Source organism: Bos indicus, chromosome 26 (assembly GCF_029378745.1).
Source record: "Bos indicus isolate NIAB-ARS_2022 breed Sahiwal x Tharparkar chromosome 26, NIAB-ARS_B.indTharparkar_mat_pri_1.0, whole genome shotgun sequence".
NCBI classification, from domain to species: domain Eukaryota; kingdom Metazoa; phylum Chordata; class Mammalia; order Artiodactyla; family Bovidae; genus Bos; species Bos indicus.
In genome coordinates this window covers 31,057,915-31,074,411 of record NC_091785.1, presented here as the reverse complement: position 1 = coordinate 31,074,411, position 16,497 = coordinate 31,057,915, and the positions used below count along the sequence as shown (strand labels likewise).

Below are 16,497 nucleotides of genomic sequence, written 5' to 3'. Positions count from 1 at the left end.
TTTTTTAAGTCTGGAGGAAGATCTTACTTCATATTCATCTGGATTGAGGGCTAAACTGATGTCACCAAGATTCCATCCCTCTCAGACTCTGCCATCTACCACAGTGAACCCAGGTGATAAGTGAACTCAGCCGGTCCCAACAATACTAGCAAAAGTCTTCTGTCTCTGATGGGTTCAGAGGTGGGACCATGACTACCATGTTCTGAATGTTTGCACCCACTCAAAATTTGTATGTTCAAATTCTAACCCCCAATATGATGATATTAAGAGGTGGGGCATTTGGGAGGTGCTCAGGGCATGAGAGCAGAGCTCTAATGAATGGCATTAGTGTTTCTCTAAAAAGGACCCTGAAGAGTTCTCTTGTCCCTTCTGCCCCAGGAAGATACAAGCCTTAAGCCCAGAAGAGGGTCCTCACCCAACCACGTTGGCCCCTGGATCTTGGGCCCTCTGGCCTCCAGGTCTATGAGAAATAAGTTTTTGTTGTTTACAAACCACTCAGTCTGTGGCATCGTAGTCCATGTCACAGCAATGTGAAGGGACAAGGGCAACGACAGTGATGTGCAGAAGGTCACACAAATGGTCTGACCCCAGGAAGAGCTCAGATTTGGAGTCTCACAAAAGGTACCCTACATCTCCTGCCTCTCTCCACCTTGCTCCCATGGTCCTACACCCTTCACTCCCCCACCATGGGAACTGCCCAGGTTCAGCCGTGTACATGAGCCCCGCAGAGAGTGAGTCACCCCTGTCAGCATCCTAGTAAGGCCCCAGGGACTGGGTCAGGGAGGTATGCCCAAGACATTCTGCACGTGTTTCTGGGACAGAGAGCAGGCATCACTGTCACTGAGCAAGTATCAACAAGAGAAGCCAGACCCAGAGGACAACAGCCTGTGCCCAAACCGAAACAAAATGAACTGAGAGTCAGTGACCACGGTGGCTGCCAGGACAGCCAGCAGTTAGACGAGGGCATAGGCAAGTGAGCGGCAGTGAGTGGTTCAGGACCAAACTGTGAACAGTGAGCACAGCCAGAGCTGCTTGTGGGTGAGCAAGTGTGATGATAGGGAGGCCCAGATCCTGCCAGGTGCAGACTGCATGACAGAGAACCCAGAGCGGCTACTAATGTGGGCCCAGCGTGACCCTGACTTTGAGGCTTCCTCTCGCAGTCTCCATGGAGAGTGGCAGGGAGCAGCTGAGTCACCCAGAGAGCAAAGCAAAGGCTGGTGTCTCTGCTGCACACACAAAAGACCACTGGGATGTGATTGGAAAGCACTGAACCATGTGAGCTGATCAGTTCTGAGCATTTTCTGGTCCTTCCCTGCCAGGTCAGGGCCAGTCTTAATGAGCTGAGACCGCCTTTTGTGTCTGGGCTAAAAGCTGGGGCAGGAAAACGTACCCCACTGTCCTGAGTACAGACAAACGTCTAGATCACCATTCTGTTTTAACCTGTCTAAAATGGGTAGCTAGGCTTCCCTGGTAGCTCAGCTAGTAAAGAATCCACATGCAATGCAGGAGACCCCAGTTCAATTCCTTGGTTGGGAAGACCCCCGAAGAAGGGATTGGCTACCCACTCCAGTGTTCTTGGGCTTCCCTAGTGGTTCAGGCAGTAAAGAATCCGCCTGCAATAAGGGAAACCTGGGTTCGATCCCTGAGTTGAGAAAATCCCCTGGAGGAGAGCATGGCAACCCACTCCAGTATTCTTGCCTGGAGAATCCCCATGGGCAGAGGATCCTGATGGCCTACAGTCCATGGGGTTGCAAATAGTCGGACACAACTGAGCAACCTCGCATGTAATGGTTATATATACACACACACACACATATATATTTGCAGAATGAAATGGCTAGGCCACAGTACCCAGATATCTGATTCAACATTATCCAAGATGTCTCTGAAAAGGTGTTTGTATTTTTTTAAAGATAAGATTAACATTTAAATCAGTAGACTTTGAGTAAAGCAGCCTGCCATCCATAATGTGGGTGGGTCTCACCCCTCTGCTAGAGCCTTAAGGGAAAAAGACTGACCTCCCCCAAGCAAGAGGGTACTTGGCCGGCAGACTACCTGTAAACTGCAGCTCTTCGATGGGCCTCCAGCCTACCCTATAGATATTAACCTTGCCAGCTTCCACAATTGTGTGAGTCAGTTCTCTAAATTAATCTCCATAGACAGGCAGCTGTACTGTGCTTAGTCACTTCAGTCATGTCTGACTCTTTGCCACCCCATGCTCCATAGCCTGCCAGGCTCCTCTGTCCATGGGATTCTCCATAGGTTGGAGTGGGTTGCCATGCCTTCCTCCAGGGGACTGTCCCAATCCAAGGATCAAACCCAGGTCTCCCGCATTGCAGGCGGATTCTTTACCATCTGAGCCACCAGGGAAGACTAAGAATACTGGAATACGTAGCCTATCCCTTCTCCAGGGGATCTTCCTGACCCACAAATCGAACCGGTATCTCCTTCATTGCAGGTGGATTCTTTACCAGTTGAGCTACCAAGGAAACCCATAGATAGGCAGATATATAGGTAAATTCATAGATACAGAGACACACACATAAAAACATCGTACCGGTTCTGTGTCCGGAGAACCTTGACTCATACACCATCTCTCTGGGTTTAAAAGCTGAAACCCTTTTCCATATTCCCAAGCATTCATCCCACTGCCAAATGAGAAGTATATAGATATATTAAGACAAATGGATAGACAGACAGACAGACAGATAGATGGATATTGGGTTGGCCAAAAAGTTCATTTGGGGTTTTTTGTAAGATGTTATGGAAAAACCCCAATGAACTTTTTGGCCAATTGGTAGGTAGGTAGGTGGGTAGATAATAGATAGAAGATAGATAATATTAATAGAGAGAGATACAGTACTGCCCTCTGTGTCCTCCATCACATCACACATAATTCACTCACTGTATCTGACAAATGTTTACTGGTACCTACTAGGGGTTTCAGGTGCCAAAGACTCAGCAGATAACATAGCTCCTCCCTCTTTGGAACTTAAACTCTCAAACATATAAAACATGATAAACATGTAGAAATGAAATGATAGCCAGGCCATGACATTGTGGGGAAAGGTAATATTTTACCCATTTTTCAGAGGGTAAAAACCTGTGAGGTTCTGGAAAATGAAACATGTCCAAATTCATATAGACAGCCAGAGATGGAGCCACCATGTAACTCCATGTCTAACACCAGTGTCCAAGCCCCTTATCCAGGTGCTGGAGAGGTTGGGAGAACTTTAGGCGAGGGGATGCTGAAAGGGGAGAGATCATTCCAAAAGCAAAATATCCACATTTCTCATGCTTTCCTCTTGGTTTATGTCTGAAACTCTTCTGACAAAAGTTCCCCCATGAAGTGGGTACAGTAGAGTTGGTGAAGACACCAGTCTTTGGACCCAAGCCATTTGAGCAAGAAGAAAGAGTGGTAGAAAGATGCTCCCTCAGAGCCTTGGAGGATGGGCTGGGCTGAGGGCAAGCCCAGGAGCAGCCCCTCTGATTGGCAGCATGGTACCCTCCCCACACACCCCTACTGGCCACCTTCACGAACAGGGAAGGATGTCAAAAAGGAGTCAGACCCGAGGTTTAAGCCCTGAAATAACTGTTGTCAAATCCCAGGTTCCTCCCATCACTAACGTTAAAGAGTCCTGGGGTGTAGCTTGGCTTTAATGTTTAGACGTGATTTTGCTAGGCAGCCGGGGAAGGATGGTGTGGTTTTCCACTTGTAGGAGAAGCAAAGTCATGGAGACAAGGACAGAGTGCTATCATCAGAACACAGTAAACCAGCCTGGGGTGCAGCAAGGCAGGAAGGAGCACTAACCTGGCCACCAGGAGACTTCGGTTTCAGGGCTGCTTCAGGAGAAACCATCGTGGTCACTATGGATCTGGTCTGGGTCTTGAAGTTTGTCCAGTCCTACCCTCTGGCTCTAATAAAGAACACAAGGTCTTGCTTTCATCCAGCTGGAAAGAGAGAAAGCTAAGAGACTGACACGTCAAATTACCATCACAAATCTCCCTAAAACAGCAGTTCAGAAGCCATGATGCTGGCACCATCCAAACCAGCCAGCCCAGCCCGACTCAGCTTAGAGCAGCTTCCAAGCTGGAGCAGAAAAGACTGGCAGTATTGGTTTCTAGGGGCTTCCCAGGTGGTGCTAGTGGTAAAGAACCCACTTGTCAATGTAGAAGACATAAGAGACAAGGGCTCAGTCCCTGGGTCAGGAAGATCCCCTGCAAGAGGGCATGACAACCCACTCTAGTATTCTTGCCTGGAGAATCCCCTGGACAGAGGAGCCTGGTGGGCTACAGTCCATAGGGTTGCAAAGAGCCAGACATGACTGAAGCAATTTAGCACACACACATTTGTCTCAGCCCTATGTGAGCACTGGCCTGGGCAATTGACTAAAATGCTAGCAACCATCATCTCCAAGTTACAGGTGGGGAAAATGAGGTTGGTCATCTGTTGAAGGTTAAAATCAAGGGGAGGTGCTGGAACCAGGATTATAATCAGATCTTCTGACTCCCAAGTCTTAAAGTGTCCTTCTCAGAAATCCCAGCCATCCTCTCCAAGACCCAAACTCGTTCTCTGGGAACTTCTGGGAGAGACAGGTCAATGGCAAATAATAAGCACATGTTGAAAGCGTAGGGACTAGATTTCAAGCCAACGATCAGGTATGAAGTGTCAGAGGGAGGGGTGCACAGGCACCGTGAGTCTGCAGCTGAAAGTGCCTCATGGCAGGCAGAGTAGACAGGTGTGCCAAGTTACAGGTTTCCTGAACTTGCAAACAGAGGGCTTTTCCCCTGGAGGGGCCTGGTTAAGCCTAGTGCAGGAATAAGGGGGGCGAGTCCCAGATTTCTGGATTATCAAATCTCCTGGTCCCAAGCAGAATCCACGGGGTGCTGAGGGCCTCCAACTCTCATGATCTCACATTGCCAACAAGCCTTTGAGGGGCTCAGGGGACACACCGACCTCTATTCTCATGGCCTCCTCTAATCCTCCCTGATTGTGGTAAAGATAAGGCGTGTGTGTGCATGCAGTCGCTCAGTCCTGACTCTTTGCGAGCCTATCGACTGTAGCCAACTAAGCTCCTCTGTCCATGGGATTCTCCAGGCAAGAATACTGGAGTGGGTTGCCATGCCCTCCTCCTCCAGCGTATCTTCCTGACCCAGGGATCAAACCTGCCTCTCTCATGTCTCCTGCATTGGCAGGCAGGTTCTTTACCACTAGTGCCACTTGGGAAGCCCCAGAGATAAGGCTGCTGAGGTTCAAATCATGCCCGGAGTCAGACCAAGTCACATGACCAGATCTACAGCCCACCGAGATAGACTGAATTAGGGTTAGGGTTAGGTTAGGGTTGAATTAACCCTTCAAGATGGTTTCATGTAACCAGAAACAGGAAGCTCTGAGCCTGGGACTCACCCTCTAGAGATGGAAATCCACAGAGGGTGGGGCGGTGGTGTGTACTAGTATTTTGCCAGCAAAGACTTCTCTGAAATCCCAGTGTCTGGGTCTGCACCAAGTCTGGCACTGCCTTTGGGTAACCTCAGGGGATGCAGGGGCCCTGGACTTTCCAAGCTCCTATCATCTCTTCGCTACTGCTCCTGAGATGCCTCACCCCATCAGTCCCCACTCAGCAGCCAGAATATTGTTCCAAACAAACACCCTCTGATCACTTTCATCCTCCGCTCCAAATCCCTCCAGTGGCTCTGCATTGCCCTCGAGATGAATCTTTCCAAATGGCTGTGTGGCCTGGTCCCAACCGTCTCCAGCCTCTTCACCCTTCTGTCAGTCTCTCAGGACATACGGTCCAAGCAGGGTGGACTTCATTTAGTGACCGGAACAAATGGCGCTCCTCTCTCACCCCCAGCCCCTTTGCCAGACCTACCTGCCCATCCCTCTGTCCTCACCCAGCGGTCACTCCTCTAAGCCCCTCCCCTGACACCTTAGCCCAGGCCAGGTTCCCCCTCAGTGAGCCCCTGTCTCCCACTTTTGTCAACCTGCTTACCACTCCCCTGTACCCACTTAATATCTGTCTCCCCCTCAAAAGAAGAAGCTCTGCAAGGTCAAGATCCTGATTATCTTACCATTCTATCCCCAGCACCAAGCATGAATGGAACGCTATCAGTGATATTAGCTTGGGAACAGCTCCAAAAACTTGTTGTTGAGTGAATGAACGGATGGAGAAAGGAATCTGTCGTGCATTAAACTCTCAGGCCTCCGCTGAGGTTCATCATTTGTTGTTGCTTAGTCACGAAGTCGTGTCCGACTCTGCGACCCCATGGACTATAACCTGCCGGGCTCCTCCATCCATGGACTTCTCCAGACAACAATACTGGAGTGGGTTGCTGTTTTCTCTTTCCGGGGATCTTCCCAACCCAGAGATTGAACCTGTGTCTTCTACATGGGCAGACAGAGTCTTTACCTCGGAGCCACCGGGAAGCTTCCTCTGGGGCTAATGGCATGAAAAAGCATCCTGAAGGTGTGTATCTGTGAGCAGGAAGGCCAAGGGGTGCCCTCAGGTGCTGGGTAAGGAGCAGCCGTGTCCCCAGTGTACCCAGGGCACAGATGGGGTCACTGACCTGGGCCAGTGCCCACCCCTCCCCACCGAGGCCCCAGTCTGCTGGTCATCACTGCCAGACAGCCCAGTGTCTGCTTCTCGGCTGTCTAAGCTGGACCTCACAGGCATGAGGCCAGTCTAGAGAGCTTTGGTCAAAGGGTGCCTGGGGCTCTCTCTCACCGGATGGGCCAGATGGCAGGTGTGTGGGTCTGTGTGTCGGTGTGTGTGCCCAGTCTGATCTGCTCATAACAAGCCCAACATACACCCTCCCACCCACGAGGTCTGCCCAGCGGCCCACAGAGCTGGCCACAGACACGCTGAAGAAACGAGGTGCTGGCCTCCCGCCAGCCTGTCTCCCCCAGACTGGCATCGCTCAGCCTTTCTCAAGCGGCGGGTTCTGTGCTGGATGTTGCCCGCCTACCCCGTGCCTACCACCTCTGCCGTTGCCCTCCTGCTCTGAGCCCAGGCCGGTGGCCGGTTGAGGGCAGAGGAGGTGTTATCCCCCAGGCTCTCTCCATGCCCACTGGCTACAGTGACCCTGACCAAAGGCACCTTCCAGACACCCTCCCTGCAAACTGCAACTCTAATATTTGAGTTACAGCCCTCTCCCCTCAGTCCTCTGACCCCTGGCAGCTCCAGGGTGTCACTGCCCCTTGGTGCTTTAACCCTGATGCGCCTTGTACTAAGAGTACGCTCTTAATCCCTCATCACTTACCTTCTCAGCTAACCATCTTGTTTTTCTCAGATGCAAATTTCAAAGAGGGCCAAGTTCCTGCCCTTGAGCGGAACTGAAAGAACCTGACAGGCCACTCCCAACTGGCCTTCCACACCCTCCTGAGCTCCCTGGGGTCAGACTCCCCTTCCACGGGACAGCAGCTGCTAAGGAAACTGCAAAGAACCAGTGCCACCTCTCCAGAACAGTCCACCCCTCCTCCCAGCCTCCTCCTCTGGCTCAGCTCCACTGCCTGGTAGGGGAGAGGGACTGCAGCCTGGGGGTTGGGGTGGGGGGACGCCTCACATCTAAGGCAAGGACAGGAGAGAGCAGACACTTAAAACCCATCAACAGAAAAGTCTGGTGAGACCCCTCGGCCCAGCAAGGTCCAACAAGTATTTCTGCAAACACCATTCACTGAGATGCTCCGTAAAAAAAATGAAATTCTGCAGTCCAGGGAGTTTTGGAAACCTAACACACCATATCATCTCCTCTCGGAGAATCGCAATCCACACTGGCATAATTAAGACTAAGAAGACCTAAAGAAAAAGTACCTGTTAAAGATTGTTTTTTGTTTTTGCTTTCTTTCTGGCCACACTGCACATGGGATCTTAGTTCCCTGACCAGGAATCAAAATCTTGCCACTTGCGTTGGAAGCGTAGAGCCTTAACCGCTGAACCCCCAAGGAAGTCTCTAAAAGGTACCTATTAAAGGTCACTGAACCAGCATTTCATCAGCTATTAATAGATGATGTGGTTGGATAGACAGAGAGGCTGAGGATAGATGGGAGATAGAGATTGAGATTAATTTTTATAGTTATATAAGTACAATGAAACACAGTTTTAAATAGCAGGGATCCAGACCAACCATTTTCATTTTATAAATGAAGTCATGGGGGCTCAGAAAAGCTTTTACCCAAGGTCACACCACAGCACTAGAATCCAGGCCTCCTGATGCCTAGTCCAGGCTTTTTCCAACAGGCCCTGTTTCTTTTTTTTGCTTGACTCTAAACCCCAGGACTTCTGGTAATCAAAGAGATCGATGCTATTTTCAAGACAGACTCTGGTGTTTGTGATTAATCTCAGTGACTTCACAGGGCTTCCCTTGCAGGCATGCCCTCTGCTGAGGAAGGCGCCCTTTCCTGCATCCCAGACTCCAGGTCGACCGTGGAGGGTGGCAGGGCCCAGGGCAGAGGCTGCAGGTGAGAGTGACATTGAGCCCTCATTCTGGATGCTGAGCCATCCTGGTGGCTCAGACAGTAAAGAATCCGCCTGCAGTGCAGGAGACCTGGATTCAATCCCTGGGTTGAGAAGATCCCCTGGAAGAGGGCATGGCAACCCAACTCCAGTACTCTTGCCTGAAGAATCCCCACGGACAGAGGAGCCTGGTGGGCTACAGCCCATGGGGTTGCAAAGAGTCAGACACAACTGAGCAACTAAGCAAAAAACAAAAAGAAAAAACAATCTTTAACCGGTACTTTTTCTTTAGGTCTTCTCAGAGTCTTGGCTAGGCCAGTGTGGATTGTGATTCTCCGATTCACACACTCAGCTTGAGTTTGGGAAGTGGGCTTCCTGACAGGTGTCCCCAAATGGGAACAGACATTTGACAGGACATCTTCAGTGATGAAGTTGGAGACACAAAATCTGGGGACTGACTTAGGCCTTGGGGCGTTATATAGGCCTGGCACTGTTCCACAGGGCTCAGCTTCTAGAACCAGAGTTGCCTTCCCATCCGTCCTCCCTAAGCCTAAGTCTTGGCATCTCTGAGCCCCTGCATCTTACTCCCTGAGCCCCCAGCCACAGCCATCTCTCCACACTGCACACTCACAGCACAGAGATGTGTGTGTGTGTGTGTGTGTGTGCACATGCTCACTCAGTTGTCAGATTCTTTGCAACCCTATGGACTATAGCCTGCCAAACTTTTCTGTTTATGGACTTTTTCCAGCAAGAATACTGGAGTGGGTAGCCATTTCCTCCTCTAGAGGAGCTTCCTGACCCAGGGATTGAACCCACATCTCTTGCATTGGTAGGTGGATTCTTTACCACTGAGTCACTAAGGAAGGGGCTGCTAATGCCAGAGACCCGAGTTCAATCCTGGTCTGGGAAGATCCTCTGGAGAAGGAAATGGCAACCCACTCCAGTATCCTCGCTGTGGAGAATTCCATGGACAGAGGAGCCTAGTAGGCTATAGTCCATGATGTCACAAAGAGTCAGACATGACTTAGTGACTAAATACACACACACCAGGGAAAACCCTCCTCCAGCCCTTTAGCAGAGAAGAAATTGAACTGAGACTTTCAGGAAAGACAGACCCTTGGGGCTTAGGCTCAAAGGAGGCTGCCCGCCCCCAACTCCAGGCACTGGGTGGGAGTGAGCCTGGCAAGACATGCTTCAGAGCCCAAAGCCAGTGGCTTTTGGTGCCCCAACCAAAATCACGTAAAATAGAAGACTTCACCACAAAAACAGACCCAGGTAATCAGGATCAGATATAGACCGGAAGTCCTAGACTGACAGGCTTATCTCCTCATCTTTAGACTGAGATCCTCAAATCCCGTCCCCCACCCCAGACCTATTGGACTGCGGCTTGAGGCCTCTGCAGTGAACAGTGCTGCCCCCAGCATCCTAGCCTCAGCTCCAGCCCTCTCTCCCCTCCCTTCCCCAGGCCTCATCCATCTCTGGGGCTTCTCTGCTGCTGGGGTGGGGCAGGGAGGGCCTGCCCTCTGTGGCTCTAGTGCCCACACTTCCCCTTTCTCAGAGAGCAGGGCCACTTCCCTGAAGACAGCAGTTAACATCAAGCAGTGTTTGTATCTGCCCCTGTGTCTGGGACACACAGCCCAGTCTGGGGGCCTGTCGGGCTGGCCTATCGTCTGCCACTGTTTGCCTTTGGGGCAATGGGTGCCTTGAGCAAGCTGGGAGAGAGGAGGCTGCTGTGGGGATAGGGAGCAGGGCACAGCCCCAGACAGGGCAGCCTTGATGCCAAAGGCTGTGGCTTCTGAAGCTCCAGGCAAGGGTTGCTGGAGCCAAATGCCTGTCCACTGTCCTGTCTTCAGAGTCAGAGCATCTGATGCTAGAGGACACTCCCTCCCACCTCTAATAAAACCCCTCAGAAACATGGTCTTCCTTCTTCCAGGCCCCTCAAAGCCCAGATCCCTTCTAAGGGCTCTGCACCCTCCCACCCCTGCATACCTACCCTAACCCCTGTGCTGTGCTGTGCTTAGTCACTCAGTCATGTCCGACTCTTTGCGACCTTGTGGACTGTAGCCCACTAGGCTCCTCTGTCCATGGGGGATTCTCCAGGCAAGAATTCTGGAGTGGGTTGCCATGCTCTCCTCCAGGGGATCTTCGCAAATCAGGGATCAAACCCCAGGTCTCCCGTATTGCAGGCAGATTCTTTATCGCTTGAGCCACCAGGGAAGCCCAAGAATACTAGAGTGGGTAGCCTATTCCTTCTCCAGGGGATCTTCCCAACCCAGGAATAGAACTGGGATCTCCTGCATTGCAGGCAGATTCTTTACCAGCTGAGCTATGAAGGAAGCCCACCCTCACCCCAACCCCACCCCAAAAAAGTTAATAAGGAGATATTGCAGGTGCTGCCCAGAGGGAACACCTGGAGGCGAACTGATGATCTGCTTCTGGGGCATCCAGAGCTGGGCTGCATGTGTGTTGTAAGTGGCTGGTCTTACAAACCCGTCTCCCCCCAGACTTGGATCTGTGGCTTGGGATTGCCCCTCAAACCCAGCTCCTGGGACGGTGACTCTCCTTCACCAGCACAGCCTTTTATAATACACACATGAGAACTATTAATATTCCACTCTTGGCCAGTTGCTTTCAACAGAAGGTCACCCAGAGCTGGAGGACCCTGAGCAGGTCACTTCCTCTAAGAAGATGAGGGGCTGAATTCCTGGATTTCTAGACCCTTCCAGCTTCAAAGTGCCATCACCATAACCACAGGGCAAGGGTCGTAAGCCCTCCTAGACATAGGGAGAGAACTCAATATTACAGGAATGCAACAGGAAGGATCCCAGCCTTTGGCCAGAGACAACTCAACCGATCAAATATGTGGTTCTGTTTAGGTTTATACCACAATTGCTTCATATACCACGCTTGCGTGCTAAGCTGCTTCAGTAGTGTCTGAGGCTCCTCTGTCCATGGGATTCTCCAGGCAAGACTCCTGGAGTGGATTACCATGCCCTCTTCCAGGGGATCTTCCCAAATCAGGGACTGAACCCTTGTCCCAGGCATCGCCTGCGTTGGCAAGCAGGTTATTTACCACTAGCATCACCTGGGAAGCCTATCCCGTCCTATGGGCTATGTACCACATGTTGTATACATTACATTGTTAGGTCTGGTACACATTTGGAGTATATGGCATAATTGGTGTATCTACCACACTTGGGCGATGGATACATTTTGAGGAATAACACATAAAACACTGCAGCATGCACACACTTTGTGTATATCTACACACTCAGGGTGTATACCTGCACACTTGGAATATATCCAGTGCTCTGGAGATATAGCACACCTTGTGTAGAGACTCCACTGCTGGGAGCATTCTGCGAAGTCTTAGTGATATAACTCTGGCAAGACTCTGGGGTGAACAGTACAGACCCTAAGACCTGATCACCCTGCATGCAGTACACTCCCCCCACTGTGGTTAACCTTGAATAAATCCCTTGCCCTCTGAGACTCAGTTTTTTTCACCTGTTAGATGGGGATCATAACAGTACCTACCCTCATAGGCTTTGGGGGACAATTAAATGAAACAGAGCTTATAACAGACTCACCATCGCATCTGGCAAAGAAGAAACAGATGATAAATGGCAGCTTTGTTACTGCTTGGCCTTTTAAAAGTGTTTTATAATGCATAAGTATTTTTTAATTTCAAATATACATAAATTCAGATGTTTCCAGAGTCTTAATGCTTTTGAAAACTCAGATAACAGACAGACCATTTAATTCATATTTATTTCACATTTGATCTGTAAACTTTTTGTTAAAAAAAATCCACTGTCATTAGCAACATGTGCTGACATTAATTTTTCTTTAGTGAAATATGAGCGCAGGCCTTAAAGAGTCTCTGTCTAAAACATAGGGCAACTTGGATGTAAACAAGGTCTCCGCCCTTCTCCCTTGACTTTGGGAGTTTATCAATGACTTGATCTCAACCAGAAAAACAGGGAGGAAAAATGGACAACACTTTGATACTTAAGAGCTCTTGGGGCAGGAACTGTACAGTTGGGCAAGCCCATTTGTCTCTTCAAACTGTTTACTTTGGGCAAATTGTATCAGGTTTGCTTCTTCCACATAATTTCCACTTCTCCGTGTCTAAAAACAGCAGGTAAAAGATTTCCCACAGTCAGCACTCTGAAGGAGGGAGTGGTAACACATACATCTAAGATGGAAACATACATATTTTTCAAGCAGTGGCCCCAGAGGAAGGGAGGAAGGGGACACTGGAAAGAGAAGGTTTTAAAGTGCAGTACTGGAGTGAAAAAGGGTGCATCCAAGAATAATGGCTTTATACACAGGGCTGCTGCAAGGCAGAAAGGTTCATTTACTTCTGTCTTGATCCATCCTTGTAATATTTACATAGGACAAGGCAATTATGCTGTTAGGCACAGGGGTGGGGAAATGGACAGAAATCTTTTCCCCCTCAGGAAATCTCAACGCAAGTCCAGTCCCAAGGGACAGTCACCAGTTGCTGGTGAAAAGGACACAGAGAGGGTAATGACACCAGAAAAGGACTCACTTTGCAAAGAGGCTTGCCCTGAACTAGACACAATGTGTCTGCCTGGAGAGCATCTCCAGGATTCAAACATCAGTAGCCAGGATTCAAACATCAAAAGCCAAGAGACATTTAGGTCCCCATCCCCATCCCCATCCCCAAGTACTATCAAAAATAGTGTATATTTACAAGGGGGAGGGGGATGGGAGGGCTGGCAGGGCTGCCCTGAGCATTTGTTTAAAAATAGAGTTGGGGAAGGGGGACAGCAATTAGCCGGGGCTGGGTAACCCCCACCCCCACCCCATCTGTTAACCCTTTGGGAGCCCTCCATCCCCTCTGGCCTCTCGTGCTTGCTCTGAACGATTGTGACAGCTGGGCCCAGGTGAGGTGAAAATACTTTTAGAAAACAATACTGATTTGGGGCTGCCCAAGAACCCAGGAAGATGGCTCTGAGTGAGGAGCTGCCCTAACAATAATGAGGGGGTTGGAGTGGGGGGTGTGGCCCTCCCAGCCAGTACTTTTCTCAGGTAGGAGAGCGCAGATGCCCGCAAGAAGCTGCAGAGCCATCCTGGGGCCAAGAAACTAGGAACAGGCAGGACCCGGGTTTTGGCAGGACCACGTAGACGCGCCCCCTGGATCCCAGCTGCCTGCAGTCAGCGCAAGTCTGTTCTCCGGGCGCGGACTCCGCACTCACACGATCCGCTTCCTGTCCCCCCGGCAGAGGATCTTCTTGAAGGCGCGGCGGAAGTCGTGATTGAAGATGGTGTATATGACCGGGTTCAGCGAGCTGTTGCAGTAGCCGAACCAGAAGAAGAACTTGAAGAGCGTGGGCGGCACGGGGCAGCCGATGGCCGTGAGCGTGTAGGTGAAGAAGAAGGGGAACCAGCACACCACGAACACTCCGATGACCACCGCCAGCACGAAGGTGAAGCGCTTCTCGCGGTTCTGCCGCCCGCGCCAGCGCGACGCCTTGGCGCCCCCGCCAGAGCGCTCCTCCGCCGGCCCGGCCGTGGGTGCCCCCAGCCCCGTCGCCCCCGGCCCGCGCCGCGGCAGGCTGTCCCCGGGCTTCACCTGGCTCGCCCGGGCCTTGCCTTTGGCCCGGGGCCCGCGCTCCGACCTGCGGGACCCCGGGGGCCGCTCAGCATGCTCAGACGAGGAGCTCTCCTCTAGGTCCAGCGCGTCGGCGTCCGGCGGCCCTGCGGGCGCGGGCTCCCCCGGGGCACCATTGAGCTGGACCTGCAGCGACTCGACCTCGGCGCCCACGGGGCCCACGCCGCCGCGCTCCGGGCCCAAGCCGTTGGGCCTGCGCTCGGCGCTCCCTGGCAGCTCAGCGGCGGTGGCATCGGGACCCCGGCGACTGGGCGGCACGCGGGTGCGGCGCTTGGCGATCTGGTAGATGCGCACATAGACCAGGATCATGATCAGGCAGGGCGCGAAGAAGGAGCCGATGCTCGACGAGATGACGTACCACTTCTGGTCGTTGATCTCACAGCGCGGTTCGGCGGACGGCTGGCCACTCCTGCCTCTCTTCTTCTCGAAGGAAATGAGCGGGGGGAAGGAGATGACGGCCGAGATGACCCACACCGTGACGATGATGGCCTTGATGCGGCGTGGCGTGCGCTTCAGGTTGTACTCTATGGCCTGGGTGATGGACCAGTAACGATCCAGGCTGATGGCGCACAGGTGCACTATGGAAGACGTGCAGAAGAGCACGTCGAGCGCCAGGTAGATCTCACACCACGCCTTGCCGAAGTACCAGTAGCCCATGACCTCGTTGGCCAGCGAGAAAGGGATGACAAGCGTGGCCACCAGGATGTCCGCCGAAGCCAGAGACACCAGGAAGAGATTCTGGGGCGCCTTGAGCGCGCGGCTTGTGAACACAGCAATGATGACAAGCACGTTACCGAACACTGTGAACAGCATGAGCAGGCCAGCCAGGCACACCAGCGTCAGCGTCACCTGCAGGGAGTAGGGGGTGGCCCGGGCGCCGCCCCCCGGGGCCTCGGTCCCGTTCCAGCTCGCGTTGCCCGCGTCCGGCTGCAGGGAGCCCATGGGCGCGAAGCTGCCCTCGGCCAGCGGCTGCTCCTGGCGGAACATGAACGCGGGTGCCCACTCGCCTGGGCCTGCTGCCAGCTGCCTTCCGGCCCGGTGCCCGTGGGTCCTCCTCTTCCTCTCGCGCCCCGCTCGCCCTGCCGCACCTCACATGGAGAAGGGGCCTCAGGGAGGCCGGGCCCCGAGCTGGGGGACCGCTAGCGGCCCATGGGCCCGGCTCCCGCGAACCGCACCCGGTCCGCGCGCTTTGGGCTCTCGGGGTCGGCGCCTTCTCGCTCCCAGCTCCTAGATACAGCCAAGTTTTATTTCTAAGCGGCGGGAGAGAGTAGGTCGAACCGATGGGGAAAGAGATATTTATTCTTCAAGAGAGAACAAAAATCATCGGTGGCCTGATGACTTGGAAAGATAACAGGAAATTAAATATATCTGTTTCTATATCTTTGACTCTTGAGCCTGAGCGAAAGCAAGAGGTCTTACCGTGTGCGGGGCCCGCCCCCAACCCGGGAGGCAGCCGAGGGGTGCTGATGCTGGCTTGGGGTCGTGTGTCTCTCTCCTTATATCTCCGAAGCGAACACCGACTCTCTCGCTTCCCCCAGACGCGGCGGGGCCGGCGGGGCCCGGGTTGGGGCCACGGTGCGGACTCTGCCGCCTCTCGGAGCGTCGCGGGACTTCCAAAGTTGAGTGCCCTGCTGGGGCTGGGGCGCAGCGCGCGGAGCTCGGAGACGGCGGCGGCGGCGGCGGGATGAGGAATGTGGGGGCCGCATGAAGGCGCCCCCGTCCTCAGGCGGACCCGGGCGGGTGGGCGATCGGCCCTCCAGGAATCGCGACCGAGGCAGGAGGTCTCCTGGGCGTCGGCACGGCGAGCTTCGGGCGCTGAGCGCGACGGGACAGGCTGGGGTCCGAGGGCAGCGTGAGTTTGGGGAGGAGAGCAGGGCTAGGGAGAGAAGGTGCTGGGGGTGGCCGGGCGGCGGCGCGCCGGCTGCTAGGCGTCTGCACTGAAGCCCGGGCCGCTGCTTCTCCGCCGCACTAGCCGTGGACTGGTTTTATAGCCCCAGGATCAAGCCGGCGTTGCTGAGCAGCCGGCGTCAGCCCCCACGTGGGAAGCCGACCCTCCCCCGCCCCTTGCACCTCCCCTCCACGGGTCTAGCGCCCTCACCCAGCGCGGGACCCACTGGAACCCTGCCCCCCTGGTGAGACGGGCCCTTTGGGGAGGCGGATACCCTGAGCGAGGGATTTAAAGGGCGTGCCCGGGGAGAGCCTGCTGGGAATTGGCCAAGCATCTCTGGGCGCGCCGAGCAGAACACATTGGGCACCCGGGAGTGGCCACATCGAGCTGAGTGGGACTTGGGAGGAAAGGGTGTTGAGGTCCCCTGGATGAATCGGGAGAAGCAATTACCGGTACAGGTCGCATCCGGAGCAACCCCGCCCTGGGCCGGGCCACACTTTTCCTGCAAGTGCTCC

The 16,497-nt window shown here is 53.2% G+C and overlaps 1 protein-coding gene and 1 long non-coding RNA gene across 5 annotated transcripts in view; both read right to left on the bottom strand.

Moving 5' to 3' along the window:
* Positions 1 to 16,143, bottom strand: part of LOC109553241 (uncharacterized) — a 46,417-nt gene extending 30,274 nt beyond the window's left edge. Inside the window, exons 1-2 of one of the 4 annotated variants that reach the window (XR_011564286.1) lie at positions 15,514 to 16,143; positions 3,812 to 3,917 (exon numbers count right to left, since the gene is read on the bottom strand). This is a non-coding gene — a long non-coding RNA (uncharacterized lncRNA). Of the gene's footprint in view, positions 1 to 3,811; positions 3,918 to 6,072; positions 7,249 to 15,513 lie in introns of those variants that run through there. The other 3 variants (XR_011564287.1, XR_011564288.1, XR_011564285.1) reach the window with 3 other exon arrangements.
* Positions 12,096 to 15,515, bottom strand: ADRA2A (adrenoceptor alpha 2A). The gene has a single exon (XM_019953189.2). It carries the CDS (start codon positions 15,079 to 15,081, stop codon positions 13,675 to 13,677), a length of 1,407 nt encoding a protein of 468 aa, XP_019808748.2. The 5' UTR covers positions 15,082 to 15,515; the 3' UTR covers positions 12,096 to 13,674.
* Positions 16,144 to 16,497: the final 354 nt, after the last annotated feature.

Coding starts and splice junctions, on each gene's coding strand:
- ADRA2A (XM_019953189.2), bottom strand. CDS start 15,081: ATGTTCCGCCAGGAGCAGCCGCTGGCCGAGGGCAGCTTCGCGCCCATG.